Below are 21,081 nucleotides of genomic sequence, written 5' to 3'. Positions count from 1 at the left end.
TGAGGGTAAAAATGTAGAACATAATTCTGGTAGACACAGACCACATCGATCAAAGCTGATAATCAGCAGTGATGAATACAGGTAGACATTTAAATTAGAAAATTAGAAATTAGGTGCCTGCTCATTGTAGAAAACACATACTATTGTAATTAAATTTACAATTTTCTGACACAAAATTGTATAAAAAAACTGAATATAATTGGAAGTGAATTATATTACAGTATTACTATTGATAATAATAATAATAATAATAATAATAGGGCATACCTTTTCTATTATTGCTTATATCATTGCTTTCAAATGTAGGCTATGTGTTGGTGCATTTAGCAGACACTGTGTCCCTTGTCTGTCCTGTGGTCGGCCACACTGATAACAAGAAAAATACTGATAAGAAATAAACAACTGAATAATTAAAAATAACGGGAGCGCACGTGCAGCAGAGAAGGCGGGGTGTTGGGATCGTGGGGAATGAACGGCTAGTGAAAATATGATTGAGGCCCCTTTAAGAATTTTTGTCCACTAAACTGTAGCGACACCAGCGTTGGTGCGTAAAGAGCATCCCCCGTGGATTTCTTCTGATATTCCTCCAGGCTGCTGCTGATTGGACACCACATGCCTCAAGTCTGTGAGATTACGTGCAATATATATTTTTTAAATCTTTAGGAAAAAATGGAACTGGAAAATCTACCGTTACTACTGGTAGGCTATTCTATAATGATCTGAAAAACAAAAATAAAATGTGATAAAAATAAAAAGATACATTGTGCTGTAAGTTGCCATATGTTAATTGGGCACTATGTTCGTCATTCGTATTAAACATGCACTGCCTATAGGCCTTCTGGCGATATGTTTTCCTTTATTATTGTGGATGAATATTTTGTTGCACTGAAGAGTTGTTAACGAGCTTCAGTGTTGGACACACCGTTAAAAACACAACACTTAACAGTTAAAAAAAAAGAATCTTAACAATAAATGTAGTTGCATCTATGCAGGTTAACAATAAATATGCCTACTGTATATTTTGATGAAAATGTCAGAATCTGGTTTTTGATTTATATATGTGCATTTGGTCTCATATCCAACACTGATATATTTTAAATTGCGCATTAAAATGACCACTGAACACATAATGATAAATTGTCTCTTTTTTAGATCCCATAGTTGGATGGCACACGCAGATGCCGTGCGTAAAAGTTAGATATTTCCTTCAATATTATTTTTAGGAAGCCCCTGTTGTTGGATTATTTCGTTGCACGCGTGCACCTTTTGTGAACGCCACTCCATTGTGGGATGATATCGAGGCACACGACAGGGAGCGCAGATTTGCGTCTTAAAGAGGATTTAGGTCTATTAACAACAAAAGGCGCAGTTCGTGGCACAAGGGAGAGACCTCGACTTATGCGTCAGCCGCAGTGATGTGAAGCGGGCTCACTGATAAATGGAGAGACATCAAACCGAGTCATTAGAGAGCTGAGATATGAGACTTTCACAGTGGCGGGCCGCTCAGGGCGGCAGACCCAGGGGATCACACTCCTCTCCCGGCCTTTTGTGTTTGTGTGCTGGACTGATGAACGACTTAGATAACATTAAGCCATTATGGGCTCACTTATTCCCATGAAAATCCGGTAAATAGAGGGAACATTTTTTCACTGCTGATTTCTATTGATTTGTTGCCCATATTTGTAACCGGAAACCACAAAGGATTACGAGTGAATACTCAAAAGAGACACGAATTTATAACAGCCAAAGATTAATTACGGTATTATCCCATGATTATGTATTTGTTGCTGTCAAATGCTGTCTGCTTCCCCTCATGGTTTTCGGTTTGTATTTAGATTCATGTGAATATACGTGTTTACAGAAGAGAGAAGAGAGCTGAAACTTTAAAAGGACAAGAAATCAGAATTTGCCTGCACTAAAATTTGTGGAAAACAAAGGTTTGGCTCCTGATTACATTTTACTGATATTACCTGAAAGTAAATGTAGCCTGTTGTGATGTTTCACAAATATTTAGGATTGCACAAGTCAATTTTTTTTTACAATTAATTAACCAACCAATAAACCTCTTGAATTCTGATTTGATATTGTTGAATCTCTCCATGCCTGCATTTTCACTCAGAATTGTGCACTAACTCCACATTAGAGAAGTAGCCTATAAGTCCAATCAGCTGATACACCAGAGGTTATAGATGGCGTATGGACCGAGTCGAGCACAGATTAGCGTTCAAACATATTTGTCAACTCAACAAACACCAAAGAAATCAAGGGGCAATCCCACAAATCCAGCATTTGTATCTCCTAATCGCGTTAATTAAATTTTCGCCGAATTAATTAGATATAACAGCCATGTACAGCCTCCTCGCAGGAGTGAGCCACCGTGGGCATTTTAATGACCCCGTAATTTAATTAACCGCCTCCATCAGCTCCATCATTGATTTGTGGAAGAAGAAGAAGAAGGAAAAAAAAAAGCTGCTGAAAGTTGAATTCTGCAAAGTCGAGGCGGCCTGTAATTGCTCAAGACACAGATCGGAGGGAAGAGGGGGTAGGGGTGGGGGGGGAGTGGGGGGCTGGGCTGAGGTGGCCGTGTATAAATAGTGTGCTCTCAAATACACAGTCACAACAGCAGGAGTGATCTCACCTCCTCTCCTCCCCTTCTATCTATCGCTGCTGCCAGCCTCAAAAAAGAGCGTATCCGTGAGCAGTACTGGTGTATAGAGACGGTAAGGTATATACTGAGAATTCACGGTGGATTTCCCTGACCAGGACCACTACTGAGCGACAGAGCCGACCATGGAAGAACTTACGGCATTCGTGTCGAAATCTTTCGATCAGAAAACCAAGGAGAGCAGCAAAGAGAGTATCACGTACAGGGAAGTTTTGGAGAGCGGTTTGTCAAGGGCGAGGGAGCTGGGCAGCCCGGAGACAAACCTGCAGGACATAACGGAGGGCAACCACTGCCCGGTGCATCTGTTCAAGGACCATGTCGAGCTGGAAAAGGAGAAACTGAAGGACTTTAATGTTTCGAGGGCGACAGAGGGTAAGGTTTTTTATTTTAATTCTTAAGAAATGCTCCGTATTGTGTCGGGAAAATGTCTCAAGTTCAGTTGTCTCTATCGAAAGCGTTTTCACAAATCCCTGCGTAAAAAGAGTTTAGATTTAGAATTTAGATAAAGGTGCGCGTTTACTTCAAGTATATTCACAAAGTTAACACATTATTCTGTTACAATGATTATTTTACACAGCAGGAGGCGGGCCCTTCGCCTGATCGTCGTTTTAACTATTTGATGATTGTTTTCAGACATTCTTTGGCCAAAGAATCACTGTCAGGAAGAATTTCTAATAGAATAATAGAATTGCATTATATCTGTGGCTGAGTTTAGCCTCATTTTAATGGCAATTTAACATTTTGTGCCAACACGAAAATATTTGGCACCTATAATAATCATAGAGAATGCCTTATAAAGTGTATGGCAATCTTTCCTACTCCACTTTATCTTCTTTTATCTGTTACCATATTATACGAATTGTGAGGGACATTTTATGTTATATTTGGCATCATTTAAAAGTTTAACTGCAATACTACTGTGATGTAGTGTCCCCTTTAAAATATGTAGCCTGCAGGGTTGTCAGACGTCTTTAGATTATGCACCAGAAAGTCCCATTTAGTCTAATTTCAGCAGTTAAATTCCTGTAAATTGAAAAATCTGCCACTGAACACGCTCTTAAAAATGGATCTCCCTTAAAAAAGCCTGTCATTTATTAATTAGTTAAAAAGTGCAGTCAAACAGCAGGACAGGCCTCTCTTCACTCAGCAGTCAGATAGTGTGCAGAGTTTTAGACATTTAGTGAGTAATTTGAACTCGTTTATATATTTATCCTTTCGCAAAAACCCTAAAAAAAGGGTCAGCATTATGCTGCATTATTCTTCCTGGCACTTTTTTTTATTAATGCAAGCTGACAGAGGAAGACTGGTTCTGTGTGTATAGGATTCATTTGATAAGCATTCTTACATAATATTATATATAATATTAAATGACTTTCCGTTGTGGAAAAAACACATTTTCACGTCAGCTAACTACAAACACCAAAATGTGACCAAACAAGCCAGTGATTACAGCAGCTGTCAGCTCTGTTACTAATAATAACACACCTAATATTACAGTATAGGCTAAAAAAACACACAGAATACTATATACTGACAACTTTGCAACGTATTACACTGTGTGAAATACAGACATTTTAAGGTTTTAATTAAAAATAAATCTAAAGGTTTCTGGTAGAATGAAATGCAAAGACTGACCATTTTTTATTTATAGCCTAAAATAACCTCAGTCTGTTTTGCGGAGGCGAGTAATTAGGCCTAAATCTTCCCCGTTTAGCTGGAGCTTTATTCTCTACTCTTTAAATCGCTTATACCCTTATTAGGCTTACATGCCATGTATTGACTGATTTACTTTTATAACTGCACTGACATCACACACTGACTTATGGAGGCTGGAAATGCAGCCACAGGCCCTCTCTCTTAAAGAAATAGGCTGTGTAATGTGCGTGTTGCTGCCAAATTGCCAGGCCCCAGGCCCCTGATAGGGCCCAGTGCATAGGTTATGGGGGGGCCAGTAATGTGCATGTGCGATTTGTGTGTGTGTTTGTGTATGTGTGAATAAGGGAAAGAGAGACCGGATAGTGTGTGTATGTTCATGCAACTCCTCCAGGAAAGTGTAATGTCCAGAGTTTAAACGCAGCTTCTCTTTTTCTTAACCCGTGGGCCGGTTAACAGGGATATACGAGTGTAAGGAGAAGAAGGAGGACGTGAAGTCGGAGGACGAGGATGCACAGGGAAAACTGAAGCAGCGGAGGAGTCGCACTAACTTCACCTTGGAGCAGCTCAACGAGCTGGAGCGGCTCTTCGACGAGACGCACTACCCGGACGCCTTCATGAGAGAGGAGCTGAGCCAGCGGCTGGGACTGTCCGAGGCCAGAGTGCAGGTGAGGATCTCCTTCTCTTTCTTTCTCCCACTTATCTGATTCAAAACGGGTCGATCAAAGCGGGGGCTGCTGTGTGAGCAACAAACGATCTCTTTCTCATAATATTCCTGCAGGGACTGGTAGCGTGTCTGCAGCGTCTGCAGTGTCCTCGTCTGTCAGTGATGGTATTCTTGGTGTTTTGAAGTGATATAAGGATCTTTGTAAGACGTTATATATCGCCAGACTATTCCAGTTCTTATGCAGTCGGTGTGGCTGAATTGTTTAGAGGCATCACCGCTTGATTTATGCTTCAATCAAACAGAGCCATAATTAAGAGACAATCAAAAAATAGTGTGCCACGTGAAAAAGACTTTATGGATGTATCTCAGATTGATTTATTTGCTTATAAAGCAATTAACACAATTAATAAACTGTGAGAAAATATTGGAACTGTTTATACAAAGATGCTGTTAATTTTTCCTTTCTTCTTTAATAATCCAGTTTGCTAATAATGTTTTCGAGCTCGTAAAAATGACTCCAAGCGAAATACTGCGTGAACCACATGTCATATTTAAATCATACTAAAAAAAAAACAAAAAAAAAAAAGTGTAAATCGAGCCTTTTCTCTTCTTTCTTTTGTCTATTAAACATATCAATAGTCTACAGGCAGGATGACCTTACAAGCCTGAGAGATAAATGATACAGCATCTGTTGTGAAAAAGCCCAAAGTCTAAAATATTCTCATACTATTCCTATGGGAATTTGCAAAGTGTATGTGGTTCTCGGTAGTGGATTTATTGTAACTTTATCGCAATCTATGATTTTTCATTCCTTGTGGTGTCGTAATATTCCTGTAGGGAGTTACAGTTTAAAATTCTGCAAAAATTCTCTGCAGGATTACTTTTAGCATTTGTAGCCGTCCAGATTGAAATTCATTCGTATTTAGACTGAATATTTAACTAAATCTGTTTGTGATATAATTAACAAGTAGTTAAAACAACGAAAATATATTTAAATATAAATATATATAAAAAAGTCTCTAATTATATAGACCGCGGGTTGGTATCAGTCAGTGATATCAAACAAGTGTAAACTGCTGTAAAGCATCCGGGATGTAACAACCTCCTGAACCTGCAGCAGCAGTAGGCCTGTAGAGTCGACAGCATACTCCTACAACCCCAGCAGCCTTGGGGGGAGAAAAAAATCCCAACCAATGATTAAAATGAATGAAGAGCCTGAATGGCTGCTTCAGGGGACTCGCGCTTATGTCAACTCGTATCCCTCCTCATTTTCTTTGTAATATCTGCCATTGGCTTGATGTAGTGTCCCCATAAAAACAGATTAGAAATAACTCAATTCTGGCCCAACTCTGCTGCTGTTCAGCTATCTAATCGGATGAATAAAACCCATCATAGAGCTTTATAAGCCCACCGACTACCATTTTGAGCTGAACATATTCGGACTTGGTTGAATAATACGGGATCACATTGCAACTATCACTAATAAAGTTTATAGCGCGTGCATTATCATCATTTATGGCGTAAATATGGTTGATAAAGACTTTGCAGCCTGACTGTGTGTGTTTGCTGTGATCAAAATGACTGTGGACGCACAGAACCCATTGATAGTCTCTTCATGAAAAATAAAGCATTTGAGAAGCCCTCTTTCGGGCACGGGGACATGTTTGCTCCAGATTTAGTGAGAGTGAATTGCAGCAGGGCGGTTGCAGGCTGTGAACCTGCGCTCCGAGCAGCTGTCAATGAATCTAATTGAAAGTTATGAGAGCTTGGTGAGGAGCAGGCAGTAATTCAGTTAGGACTAATATCTTTGGGTTTCTGGCGCGCTGCTAAATTAAATGTCATTATTCACTGTCTCTATTAAAAAATCAAAAAGGAAATGAGATTAGGGTATTTGTGAAGCGCATCATTGAGTGGCCCTTAATGAAGAAATAACTGTCTGAACCAGTGTAGTTCACTTTGCTTAACATACTGGCACGTAATTGGAATTGATCCTGGGCCCGTCAAATATTAGCCTTGATTTATCTGAGGGATTACTGTGAGTCTATGCAAAATCACCTTGGATTTTCATAAACACCTTTTATACCATAATTTACCGCTGTAGAGCTGATAACTCACCGCCTATACATTCATGACAATTTACAATGTGTGTCTTCATGTCTTCATTTAATAATGATAATAATAACATTATTATTATTATTATTATTATTATTATTATGTAATTTAATTGGTATTAATAAAAAACACTTTACATTTATGCTGCTTAAATCTCACACGGTACTACGCAAATATTCCTATGACGTCTCTATATTGTGATATTTATATAAAATTGTATTTGTAAGATTAGTTTTTGAAAGATAGAACAAGATTTTTATTTTCAGTTCACTTTGTTGCCTTAGTTGTCTCAGTCACTTATGGACAGTTTATGGACTGGCCTGTTATTGAACGCCGATCCACGCAGCTCAAAATGGCTCCACGGCACCTTGAGTCATCTTCATCATCATCACTCTGCGCCCTTTGTGGTCCGCGACCAAATATCGCATCTGTAAATGATAATCATTGCGGGGTCGAAGGGGAGGGGAGATAATGTTATTCACCGAGGCGAATTAGGTTGATGATGATTAACAATATGCTGTAGCCTGCAGCTTCTAAGACTGGCAGTAAATTAGAAGGTGGTTAACGAAGGTATTTTTTCTTTTTAAAAATATCTCCACGAAGTATCATCATAGTATTCTTATAATATTCCTACAGGGTCTGTGAGGTTGTGGTAGTTTAATCAGTGCTGAGTTTGTAGTAATTTTGTTGTATTTTGTGACCTAACACTAGACCTCCTTTAAGAATTTACTGTGATGCCAAAAATTTGTTTATGGTATACAATTCTTTACAGTTTTTTTTTGTTTATATCCCATAAATGTTTCTTTATTTTGTATTGCAACAATTTACATTTAGATGTTGCAACAGTTCATTTTTGAACAAACAGCCAAATAAGATTTAATTTGCTCATCTGTAGCCTAAACTTGATTTTTTATTTTTATTGGTTACAAATAAATGGACTGCCCATAAATTATAATTAAAATAACATCTGATATGAAAATAAAAAGGACATCAATGACATATATGTTAAAAACTGGATTTAGTACTTGTTTCTAGAGTATTTTTTCTGAAAGATAATGTCCTTTTTCAATCATAGGTCTGGTTTCAGAACAGAAGAGCAAAATGTCGAAAACAAGAAAACCAGATGCACAAAGGTAAATGTTGCTTTTTATAACATTTTGAATTATTTTATTTATATTTTCCTTTTCTTTTGGGTTATTTCAGTTTCACAATTTGACAGTATTTGACCGTTATTAAACTGCATGTGGAAAAACCTGTGGCCTCCTCATCTCACATAACAAAAACTGTCTGGCTGTCTGACAGACATCTTTCCCTTCTCTCCAGGTGTTATTCTGGGCAGCGGCAGTCACCTCGACGCATGCAGAGTAGCACCCTATGTCAATATGGGTGCCCTCCGGATGCCCTTCCAACAGGTAGGCCATGTTCTTGTATTAGCAGCACCTGACCAAAGCTTGAAGAATTTAGAAACATCCAATCAGAGGGAACACAAACTCAGGCAGAATTAAATGTAGAAAAAGTTATGCAGGGGTGAAGACTGGGGAATCCATAAAAACAGGTCAAAGAGAGTGAACAATTTAAGTTGGAGCTATACGTGTGTGTTTCTGTGCAGGCATGTTGCTGATGTGATGGAATCAGAGTCAAAGTAGGCCTTCTATATTTGTACACTCACTTGAATCTATAGGCCATGTGCAGCTATTAGATGCGAGTGATGAGAGACTGTGTGTGTGTGTGTGTGTGTCTGCGTTGGAGAGGGAGGGAGCAGCTCAGACCTCAGTGCACCTTTCACCTCCTGGCTGTGTGGAAAGGGCCGGGCTGCACAGGGGAGAGGAGCGGTGGACAGACATTTGATCTGCTGCTATCTGCTTTTGCATCCTGGCTGCTGTGTTGTCTGCTTGACCCTTGTGAAAAGTAGCGGCCTAATTAAACCAACAGTGCAGCAGGCGCGAGCACATAAAAGAGATGATAAAAGCAGGGAATGGAGTGGGCTCTGATGGATATTGGCGTTGAGCTGCACTGGCAGGGGTGGAGGCTTAAGGCTTGCATACCGAGATAAGCTCGCTGTTTGAGGTTGAAATGGGCAGTGGGCAGCACGCACAGACTGCACTGATATTACAATGCAGCATACACATATAAAACAAGTGAATGGCTAGTGGTTTTGGTTGGGTAAGGTGCATGACTTGTAACTGCAAGGTCTGAGGGTTGAATCTGGCCTGAAACCTTCGTGTCACGTGACTCCCTCTCATCCTTCTTCAGTATCAACCAACAAGTAAAGAAAAAACTGCCAAAAATCATCTGAATAAACAAAAGACTAAGCAAGTTGTGAGTGTGTATGTGTGTGACAAACCTATGTGCATGTGTGTATGTGATGATATTAACAGGACTCGCACACCCTAACGCACAAGCACGTCACCACCTGTTTCGTCAGGGAGGGATCAGTCATGTCCCCCAAACGCTCCACAAAATCAAGTTTCCAGAACTTATTTTGGTTTTCCATCAGTGCTTATACATTTTAATCAGATGTAATTGCACTATACATTTGGAAATGATCAGTCACAGCTGCAGTTTGTTACCTGATTGTTGGTAAATGAGATTCTGGGAAACGCTTGTTGTTTGCGGGAGGTTTTGTTTGGATGCCATTGCAGCGCTGCTGAGCAACTATAAATTTGTGGGTCAAATTAATTTTCCCTTTCATTTAACAACTTCAACTTAAGTCATTTTCAGTATTTTTAGGCCAATATGAAAGGGAGCATAGTGAAAAAATAATATTTAGTCAAGTTAAAACTTTGACTTTATATCGTTCTATTTTGGTTGGAGAAGAAAGCATGAAATACTTTAGTTTTCCCACTTCTTCCTGTGGTGTTTGAAACACATGAGGAATGGCAACAGGCTCAGCTCGCTCCCTCTGAAGTGAGTGGATGCTTAATTTTCACCTACTTCTTATAAAATAATTGCCAAGAATGTGAAAACTGATATTCTATGCTCCTTATGGTTTCTTTTTTCCCCTTGACTCAGGAATATGTCTGGATAAATATTTATAACTCCAAATATGTGAATATCTTTTTAGTGCAAAATTGTTTATTTATGCAATTGAATACATAATCAGGATAACAAGACTGCATATTTCCAAGGGTATAACGGAGTCCTCAGTCTGAATTAAACAAATCTGTTCTGGGTCCTAGAAAGACTTTGATTCTAGACGATTAAATTGGATGTGGTGTCTGAGAGCAATGCATGATTCATTAACTTTTAGAATAGCTGACATGAAAAAAGGGCTAAAGCGCAGAGTGCAGCCCTTAACTATTTTCTTAGAAAACAGACTGTAAGCAACAGCTTTGAGGGGGTAAAATTTGAGGGGGAATTTAATAGTGTCAGACTGTGAAACCTAAATCCTCAACCCTCTTCACACACACACACACACACGGCCTTAGACGCCCATGCTGACTAACTTTGTGTTTGCTGTTCTGCAGGTCCAAGCCCAGCTTCAGTTGGATGGGGTCGCCCACTCCCACCCCCACCTGCACCCTCACCTGGCTGCTCACGCTCCTTACCTGATGTTCCCACCCCCTCCGTTCGGACTACCAATCGCATCGCTCGCCGACTCGGCCTCTGCAGCAGCGGCAGTGGCGGCAGCTGCCAAAAGCAACAGCAAGAACTCGAGCATCGCCGACCTGCGACTCAAGGCAAGAAAACACGCCGAGGCTCTGGGACTCTGACCCCACCGGGCTGCCCCTCCGCTCGCCTGATGCCCATAATCGCCTCTCACACAAGACTGAGCCTGTGAAAGGGCCGTGACACTCACAGCTAAAACTAAACTAAACAAAAACACTGAGTGAGAATGAAAGAGAGGAACACATACAGAGAGGGGGGAGAGAGAGTGTGTGTGAGAGAGAAAGGGGGAGAACAGTGGAGGAAGAAAATAAAAAAGAAGGAGAGAGCGAGAAAATTGTCACAAAACCAGCTGCCAAAACAAACCACTTGTAGAGAACGGTAATTAAATACCAATGAAATCACCTTTTACTTTTCGCCCAACAGGCAGGACTTCTGCGGGGCCAGTGGCTCAGTCCACTCCAGGCACAGATCACATCCCAAGGACCGTACAAACACATGTGGATGTCTGTCTGAGGGCCAGGCCGGGGCCCGTCAGACCAGAAGACGTTAGAACAAAGCAAACTGGCAGGCAGCAGCAGGGCCAAAAGCAGAGCCTCGCTGAAGCTGGCTGCCGCCATGTTGACAATACAGAGGGTTGAGCATGGGGGAAACAGACCCAAACACCACATCACCGAGGCATTGGAACGGCTCTCACCTTTACACCCCCCCCCCCCATACCCACTCTCACTAGAAAAACGAAGAAAAAAGAAAACATTAAAAAAGGCCATATTTGTCTCCAACCACTGTGTTCCCTGCTGCTGCCAAGTGCATGAGCTCGAATGGAGGACCGTTCTGGGACTGGCCTCCATCCACACCTGACATATACGCTCGACAACTGTTTTTAACACTGCCATTCTACATGCAACATACATACAAAGTGAAAGGTCTCCATTACGGTTTGATATCCTTCTTCTTTTGGACTTGTGCTATAACAAAAGCAACAACTCATTTTTCCTTTGCTGCAGAGGGGAGAGATGTTATTCTGTGTTGCTGGGTATGCATTGGCGAGACTTTGCATTTCTCCTCACAGCGTGCTCTCTCTCTCTCTCTCTCTCCCTCTCTCTCTGTCTTTATTTCTTTCTGTTTATTGTGTTGTATCCTGGGTAAAGAAGTGATGATAGCCTTTGCACTTCAGGTCTTGTATGTGGGTGTTTACAAATGGCACTACAAGCAGATACTACTTTACTAATTAAAGGGGGAGGGGGATTTGATATTGTCATGTAATTGGCAAAAAGGACATTATCTTGGATAAAGGGTATAAATGCGTATTTTTCTTTTCTTTTTTTGTAATTCTGAAAATATGAAGAAAGCATCAGTCAAACTGAAATGCAATGGTGTGCAGTTTAAGTGCAATACTGTAAATAGCAAAAAAGTAAAAACAGCTAGCAGTTAACCCTCAACGATAAAGAGACCCAATGAATTTTCTGTTGTTTTTCATGCACTGTTGGAGTGTTGAATTTCTTTGCCAAACACACCAGTTTTTCTACAGCAGTGTATATTTTATTTAGTTCGAAAAAGGTCACTCATTACCAGGTGCCATATCCCACGTAACCGCTTATGCATTCAAGCAGTTTTGTATACATCAGATACAGCTGTCACTTGTTGAGGAAAACATGAGCACATTTTTGGATGCTGCAGAAATTAGGGTTGGGTTCTAAATAATAAAAAAAAATCCCTTTGCTACTCTCCTAACATTAGAGAAATCCATTTACTTTTGGATATTGGAAAATGTTCAAAATAAAACCAACACAAATCAGCATTGTAATCCAAACCAAGCAGTTGTTTACAATATGATTAGCTTAATTCTGCATGTTATATGTGACATTTCATCATTAATTTCCAAATAATTCAGACTGTATTTTACAAATTGTTCCAGACAAAACAGAGCATTTGGATTGTTTTGGAATTCAAAGATTATTTTGCTAACCTTTTAAACACTGCTGTCAGAGCTGCGCTAAACATGTAGATCTGTTTAAGATCTATGTACCTCTAACAGTCTCCAAAAAACATTTTCTCTGTTAACAGACCTCCATTTAGAATTGTTCTCTATGTCTCCATTTTAAATTAAACATATTGGTGTTTTATTTATTATTTTGTCTGAAAGTTTATGAAAGATGAAATAGTTGAACTACAAGTGTACATTTTTACATGGCTTTGCATTTATTTTTGTATGTTTTTTTTAAGTGTTAAATTTGAATTAGGAGGTGTGGCTGTAGTGCATTGTTTGCCTAAAAAAATGTAGTGTGTCCGAGTTTACAAACATTTCAGGGATGGTTGAATTGAACAATACTCCATGGAATTTGTTGTACCCATTAAAACGATTATCATTTCATATGCAAGCATGCCTAAACATGAATCATCGTACAGTTTGTTTTTCCCCTTTTGATTCACAAAATATGAATGTACATCTTGTACAAGTAAACTATCAATAAAGTTATAAATATTTGTACTCATAAATATAAATACTTTTACAACTCTGAGTTTCATACACAAAGTAATACAAGGCTGCTGTGGAAACATACTTTGTTACTCAGCATAAATAACAATACAGACACAACGATAATCCTTGTAACTAACTAATCACATTTTTAAGATAAAGACAGTAGCCGAGAGCCAATCCTCTTCCCTAGTGTTCTGAGCATTTTCGTCCTGATGCAGATTCATGCTCTCTCTGTATCTCATACTGTGTTGTGGCCGATGCTCAGCAACTGTCTCGACCTGTGGATCAATATAAAATCAGTCTAGAGTTGACATTCACGCAGATTCCACGTTAGCTATCCCAGCTCATCACATCCAATCTGAGCCGCACACCAGCATGGAAAATTGAGCTGCTATAAAATCCAGATGCAACTAGAATCTGGAAACCCCACTGTACATCTCTGCCTGTGTTCGTCAAAATGACACAGATAGGATTGGTATGGAAAGTGGGGCTGTAACATCGTCAAATGGAAGCAAGATGGCTGTAACTGGAGTGGGAAGCCTATAAGTGTAGAGGGAAAATAGAAGGCGAGCAAGAGATTTGAGGGATACTGTATATATGACATGTAATCTTCTTTGAGCTCAGCACTTAAAGAGGGTCTTTTCTCCTTGTTTCAACGGCAATGATTAACTTTGAGCAGATGACAGAGAAGGTCAAGAGTTAGCGTATGTTCATCAGCATCTACATTTGAAGTTGACCCCCCCACTGCCACACACATATGTACAGATACAGAGACATACATGCATGCACAAACACACTTGCACGCTCCCTCCACTTGTTCTTCCCATACATACTAAATTTTGCACATCTAAAATGGTTGGCCTCTTTTTTTTTTAAGTGTATTAGCTTCCTCTGGGAACTTAATTCCAGATGTGTGTACACAAAGTAATTACACCATGTGGTATAGTGGCCTATTGTCTGAACCCCATGCAGGAATTAGCCCAAATGGCGCCCTGTTGAGTGCAGTACCCCCTAGAAGGTTGCCGCATGTTTAATTTGTACCTCTTTGCTCATACATCAAGATTGAGTGATATAGTTGCAGACTGATGGCTCCGTATTTACCCAGTGACCCCTCCGGCTGGGACCTGCTGGGCCAGGTCTGGAAATAACAGCATCCTTTTATGTGTACTAATAATTAGCATGGCACACACAGCCATCCATCAACCGCCAATGAGCCATGGCTGCTTTGTCAACATGTTCAAGCACACAACGCTATTTATGTTGGCCACGAGTAACAAATACACAATAATATTAATAGTGGAGAGGAGTGTGTGTGTGTGTGTGTGTGTGTGTGTGAGTGTGTGTGGTGACATTTAGTGGAGGGCTATGCTTGATATTACATTTGGTTTTATTGCTGATGTTTCTGAATGTGTCTGTTGTTCTTAGAAGAGAATCAGAACACTTTCCTCATTGTCCCGACTTATAGTTTTCGATCCTCTGGTGAACTGTGCTCAAATTTCCTAAGACAATCATTATAAAACAACTGATTTCACTCTAGGATGGACTACAATGAACACTTTTAATGAAGTGTTAAATAATAGTTTGGATAATACAGCACATTAGATATTTCTTTTCGTATTTTGTGATCACCTCGTCCAGGTTGTCCACTTCTAAATCTTTACAAGCACAGACTGTCTAACATGCGAGTCCCAGAAATCTGAGCCTTACTGCTACACCAGAGGTCAAGTACTCAGGGGTCACGTGAAAATAGTTTTTATCACATTTCATTCTCATAATCCTCTTTGAAATGTCACACACAACTATGATCAGACGGAATGTGAGCTGTCGTAGCCTCAACATAAAGCTGGAAGTGGTGTGAAAACGACAGAGCACAGGCCTGAGAAGACAGGGAATGTTTTGCGCAAAGACGTGAAGTTAGAGCTTTTGTCATTTTATGTCACAATAACTCGAGGGGCTACTTGCAACAACTCTGAAAACAAGCGTCTATTTGGTTTAGCTGGGAGTTTTTTTGTGAGTCAGCTTTGTGGTTCTTAAATCCCAAGTAAATCCTGTTCCGGCAGTTTTAGTTGTAGCTTGAAGTGAAGCCACCCAGAGAAACCTCAGCTGAAAACAATCGAGCTGAAGTGCTGAAGTCACTACGGTCGGCCGAGGATCAAAGGCCGCCTTTCATCCCAGTTTGTTTGGGCTAGACTTGGGTTTGCTTTGTTGGCTAATGCTCATAAATGTATCTGGAGTCATCAACAGTGCAAAACTAGATTAAAACAAACATTTTAAGTCTGGGTCAACACTTTGTCTTTTTTCTGCAGAGGAGCTGGAAAGTGTCAATAATTTAAACTTAGAAAATTGAGGAAAGAAAAAATAAAAAGCAGGGCATTAAGTTCACATTCCGTTCAGCCGTTTATGTTACACTCATTAGCAGTTTATTTCCAGATAAAGCATTTGGCTTGTGTGGTTGTAATCCAAGTAAGTTATCTAATAAAAACACTATATTTTCTGTCCTATTGCAGTGTAATGTCCCATCAATTTGGAGTCATTACCAAATGTATCAGCTCCATCTATAAATACAGAGACTTAAAACCTTGTCTGAAAATAAATAATAAAATGTGACTTGAATGAATAATGAATGTTTTAAGTTTAATCTTGACATTGCATATTCTTTTGCTGTCTTTTATCAACCTCCATCACATTAATTTATTGCATATACACATTGTGATTTATTTTACTTTCACAACAACTGTAGTAACTTAAATGACAGATGTAGTAGGAGATATGGAATATTTGCATGGTGGCTGTGTTTAAGTTGTTCTGAGCTAAATGTTTTGGATTGTGCTTTAATCTTCTGGTTAGCTCTGGTTGGAGTGGGTTTCTCTGTGACGTTGCAGCTCCATCCAGTGGGCTCAAAGTATTTCTGACCGGAGCATTTCCTTGTTCTCCTCTTGTCTCTCTCTCTCTCTCTCTCTCTCTCTCTCTCTCTCTCTCTCTCTCTCTCTCTCTCTCTCTGCTTGAAGGGTCCATTTAGGGGTCGGGAACAGAATCAGATTAAAGACAGTGTCACGTGGGGGCCAAGTTAAAGTTTCTTCTCAATTTATCAAACAAGCTCACGTAAATAAAGAATATAATGGATGTATTTAAGAAGTTTTTCCAGCCACAGTATCACATAATTTCCTATGATTAAAGAAACATTCACAGGGAAGACATTTTGACATGTCACAGTATGAAAAGCACAGGCGTAAATAATAAAAAATAATGATGGCTGAATTCCATTTAGCTGCTTCAGTTTCAGGGTCCTGCTATTGTGCTTGCTGACTCACTGTCACACTGTCATGGCTCACTGGGACACTTGAATAGAGCAGAGCCATCATTAACGTTATTAGTAACACTTGTACTTTAGTCAAAATGTCTGCTGTGAAAAAGGGCTGTTGAAATGACTTGAGGTGTATTAAATTTCCAAACTGTATTAAGTGAAGGGGATTGCATTAACTGAAATCACAAATCCCACAATTTGGCAACATGAAAGTGTTTTACTTATATAAACACATCACATGCTTAATCACATGGTTCTAAAATACAAAATCAATACAACATAACTAGTGTTAGGTAATAATTATATGGATAATGTACTCTTTCTGCTGTGAGTTTTCTTTGGTGAAGTTTAAAGTGAGTGGCCCCTTTGTTTCCTCGCCCCATGGCATTGTAAGTAACCAACAATGTAGGACTGTGAATAAAACAAATACCTACTTAATTAGCCTGCAGAAATGATATCCCAGCAAGCACTGCAGTTCAAAATTCTCATTTAGTATTCCCTATATTTTACCAAACAGATAAATAGTTGATATTTATTTCAAAATGTAATCAGATAATGTATATGCTGTGAAGAGGTACACACAAAAGAAAACAAACTTGCTGCTCAATGCATGAAGATTACTTTTTGTGAAGAATGTGAAATTAAGCTAATTGTAGTTGAAATGAAAATAACTTTGTTGTGTAAGTTGATGGACAAGTTTCAGCAAGTGTGGTGACATTAGACAAAGTCTAAGTCAGAGTCTTGGCTCTTGCTTTCACTGACAGTTGTTCACGTTCATAAACAGTTTGAACTGCCCACAGTCACTAAGAACACATGAACTCTATTGTCAAGTGAATTTCCTTTCAAAATACAACTGCTTCATTTCGAATAAAAAAACCATCCCTGATAAATGATGCATCATTGTTTTTCTTTCTCCTGCATGGTGGATATGGTAGAAATAAATATTCAGCAGCAGTTTAAAACCATAATTCATTTTGAAATGTTCTCCATTGAAGTGATGAGTAACAAACACTTCACTTAGAGCTGTTTTCAAAAATATGTTTCTTAAAATGTCAAATCTCTTTAGTGGAGTCTTCCTCAAAGCTTTTTTTAATTACACAGCTTCAAACCAGTATTTAGACAACAAATTCACCCTGAGAAAATAATCATTGCATATTAATGTGATCAATAATCCCAAGCAAACAGCAGTTTTATTTCCAGTCGGGCTGCCTGTTTATCTGAGCTGCACATCCCTGCAGACAACACACTCCATTCTGCTGCACAGAGAACTCAGTCGATACTGTTTGTCTAGTACGCACAGACAGTTTAGGTTATATTAGGTCCATATTTACAAAAAATGTATCTAAATGGGAAAGCAAATATGATTAAGTTGAGAAATTGAAACAGATGTCAACGGTAAACGTTTGCGAATCATCCCAATAGACCATCAGAGTAAATTCCAAGACTATTAGCTTTAGTTAGCTCAGATTGCCAGGAGGTCTCAAATTCCTATTCCTCATCTTAGTGCATGTTTGTCCAGTTGTACAACTAAGAAGCAGGTGCTCTGCAGTGATCTTTTAATTGCATTTGTCACAGTGAGTGAATTAAAAGGATTGGTAAAGTTAGCCATTAAACACTTTGTTACTGAGAGAAAATCAAAAGAAGAAAGAACTACTCCTACCTATCATGCAGGCTTTCTCGTGAAAAAATCTCTAATGTTGTGCCAAACTTTTGTGTGACTATATGACAGCGCAGAATAACTTTCCACATCTTTATTTTATGGCTTATTATCACACTCAGTCACCCAGAGTAGTTTATGCTAATCTGCACTAAGGCAGAGCAAAGGTCACCAAAATTATCCTTCCTTTTCAACACTGCTTGGAGATCTTTCAGAAGCTTTTTGTTTTGATGTAGCTCAGCAAAACATCTGTTTGACAGAGAATTAGCTGTGATACATTTCCAAAGCCAGGGAAAGAGACTTTGCACCTTGTTAAAAGATTCCACTACTGACAGGGAGGCCATCTTGGGCTACAAGTATGAGCCTAGTTTGTATGACAAACTTAACGAATAACACCACTCGCACTTTGATTCTATTCTGTTTTTCTAAACCATTTTGTCCACACTTGCCCATATAGTGAGCATTATTATATTTCAATGTGTGAGAAATAAGGACATTTGCAAAAACTCTGTTTGGGATTACTCCTGCCAATGATGATGTTGCATTAAACATCACAATGTTGTTTCTTGAACCTCATAATGTTTTAAAAGTTTATAAAACTTTAGATTGTGATATTATGCACTTCTCTTTGCATAATTAAAGTCTTGAGATACATGGCAATCTCATACAACCCTGTCTCCTCAAAATTATGTTGATTTACAACTAATTTCCAACAGTTAATACGTTTTGAAGGAAACGTAATGCCAATTTTATTATCAACAGAATGAGGAAGGAAGTATCAGGAAGTCGCAAATTGTTGATGCTGAACATATCAGTAAAATGCTCACTGACAAATTATTGAATTGTCTGAAATATCTGATCTTGCAATACAATACCCGCTCATCAGAGCTAAAGCATTATTTAACGTTTTCAATGTTATGTTTAGGTACTTGCAGCACTTGGTTAAGGTTTGGGCAAGATGGTAGTCATGGTTTAATACAGAAAAATGTCCACTGTGACTTGAAGCACAAAAGAGGATGTGTTTACTGTATGAACATTTAAGTGCTTTTGTTGCCTAAACCTAACCACATGCAAAACTTAGAATGTAAACCTTGTGCTCTGGTCTCAAAGTTCTGTACTTTGTACGCCCACCATCTGCCGCCTTACAAGTTGTAGTGCACTTGAAAAAATGTATCATAATCCAGCCAGCGATTACATTTCTCACCACAACGTAATTGGGAAATTATATAAACGTAATTTTTAGGGGACAGGGTTTTCTCATCTCGTCTCATCTCATGCTACAAGGTGTCCCACAATGCATCTCATGACTCATAAAAAGACAAACCTACGTTGCTGTGTGTCCTCTGGGCTGGGAGGAGATTTTAGAAGAAGGAGCCTTACAGATTCAGGGCAATCAGACAGAGGGTGAATGTTAATGAAAAAGCAAACAGCCCACCACTGCAATTTGTGCTGGAAAACATGTTTGAGCAATTGCCGCGGCTCTGTACTCTGCTCCGTTCACCCTGCAAACAAGGAACACTTCAGGAAAAATAATTAGCTGTCATATCCAGTGTGAGGGTCAGATGCATTTAGATGCAAATGAAAACAACTTCCGGTTTTTGAGTGTTGCTAATGAAATGGAAAAATGCAAATACGTTGCAGAAAACATTTTTAGTATGATCAGAACTATGTGATCATTGGGAGCGTGTTTAGGAAACTAACGGGCAACTTTGTGCCAAGTTTTGGCTTCTCAGACTAAAAAGGGATCATATGAACAAGAGAAGGTTGACTGTGATTTTGAGTTGCCTGTTTAATGAAACAACCTCAGTGTAGAACCATGGGAAGAGTTGGTCTGAAGAAAAGATGAAACAGTAAAGACATGAGTGAAACATAATTTCACCTTTATTTTCCCTCCACCATGTAGACATTTAGCATGAGTCATTTAGCATGAGTCCTCTGCTGCAAATTCACAAAGAGATTTAAGTGTGGATGAACATTAAGCTTTGTAGTCTCTGTTCTAAACCTGTACTTTCCAAGGCCAAAAGGTCAGACCTGACTGAGTGAATTCAGAATTTTGTCCTCAGGGAACATTTTGGTTGTAGGAAATGTGATTTACATAAAATATGGTCAGCAGCTCTCTGTGTGCAGTAATGAAAAATCACTGAAGCTTTCAGCACTACACATCAGCCTGATTTGGATCGGTATTAATATCTAAAACCATGGCTAAGACCTGAAGAAGACTCTGTTTTTAATACTAAAATGACAGCCTTTCCAGCAATTGTGCCTATGACAGAAATGAGAGAGACTGAAATTTAGAAAGCTATGTCAATAATCTGACAGTTATACATTCAAAGGTAAACAAATAGTGTCTGTAAAGAGGGCCTCACTGACAGAATCAACTGTATCACCTTACAAAATGTGACCTTGTGAGTGAATGGCAATGACTTAACAATTCTTCCTAATGCTTAACTAATGTCCAGCTGCAACACAATTCAAAATGTGCCAAAATGGTAAGAGAGCATTTATTAAGAGACTGTGCAAAAATGATTTGGGTGGGGAGAATAAAAAAAAAAAAGCAAGACCAAAGCTAGACTTCAGTAGAGATTCATCATGATCAGTAACAAAATGAGAACGAGTAATGCAACTGGTACAATAAGCCAACACAATATGTAGCAAATTAATCAGACTCGGCCCAGGGCACACTCTGGAAAAATGATCTCAATTGACCAGACGGGTTGGGGCTCCTCTCTAATTATATCCCAGTACAACACCATGAGTCCTCATCTTTGTTGTGGTCATTAGGAAAATAAAAACAGCAACTTCACAACCAGTATAAGCACTGCTGAATTCTTAGCATAAGATGGGACGGCTGCTTCAGTGTTTGTTCGGCAACCAATTCATATTTGTGAATATTAATATTAATAATTAATATGAATTTATGAATTATGCGTATTTT

The 21,081-nt window shown here is 39.1% G+C and overlaps 1 protein-coding gene across 1 annotated transcript; it reads left to right on the top strand.

Annotated features, from left to right (window-relative positions):
• Nucleotides 1–2,596: 2,596 nt before the first annotated feature.
• On the top strand, nt 2,597–13,208 carry shox (short stature homeobox). The gene is given in 7 exon segments (XM_044217691.1): nt 2,597–3,037; nt 4,778–4,986; nt 8,173–8,230; nt 8,421–8,509; nt 10,565–10,633; nt 10,636–10,777; nt 11,130–13,208. Coding segments are annotated over 7 exon segments (1,029 nt in total). The 5' UTR covers nt 2,597–2,790; the 3' UTR covers nt 11,345–13,208.
• The last annotated feature ends 7,873 nt before the right edge of the window (nt 13,209–21,081 follow it).

This window comes from Siniperca chuatsi, linkage group LG12, assembly GCF_020085105.1.
Source record: "Siniperca chuatsi isolate FFG_IHB_CAS linkage group LG12, ASM2008510v1, whole genome shotgun sequence".
Lineage (NCBI taxonomy): Eukaryota > Metazoa > Chordata > Actinopteri > Centrarchiformes > Sinipercidae > Siniperca > Siniperca chuatsi.
Note: the sequence above shows the minus strand (reverse complement) of the source record. Positions and strands in the feature narration are given on the sequence as shown.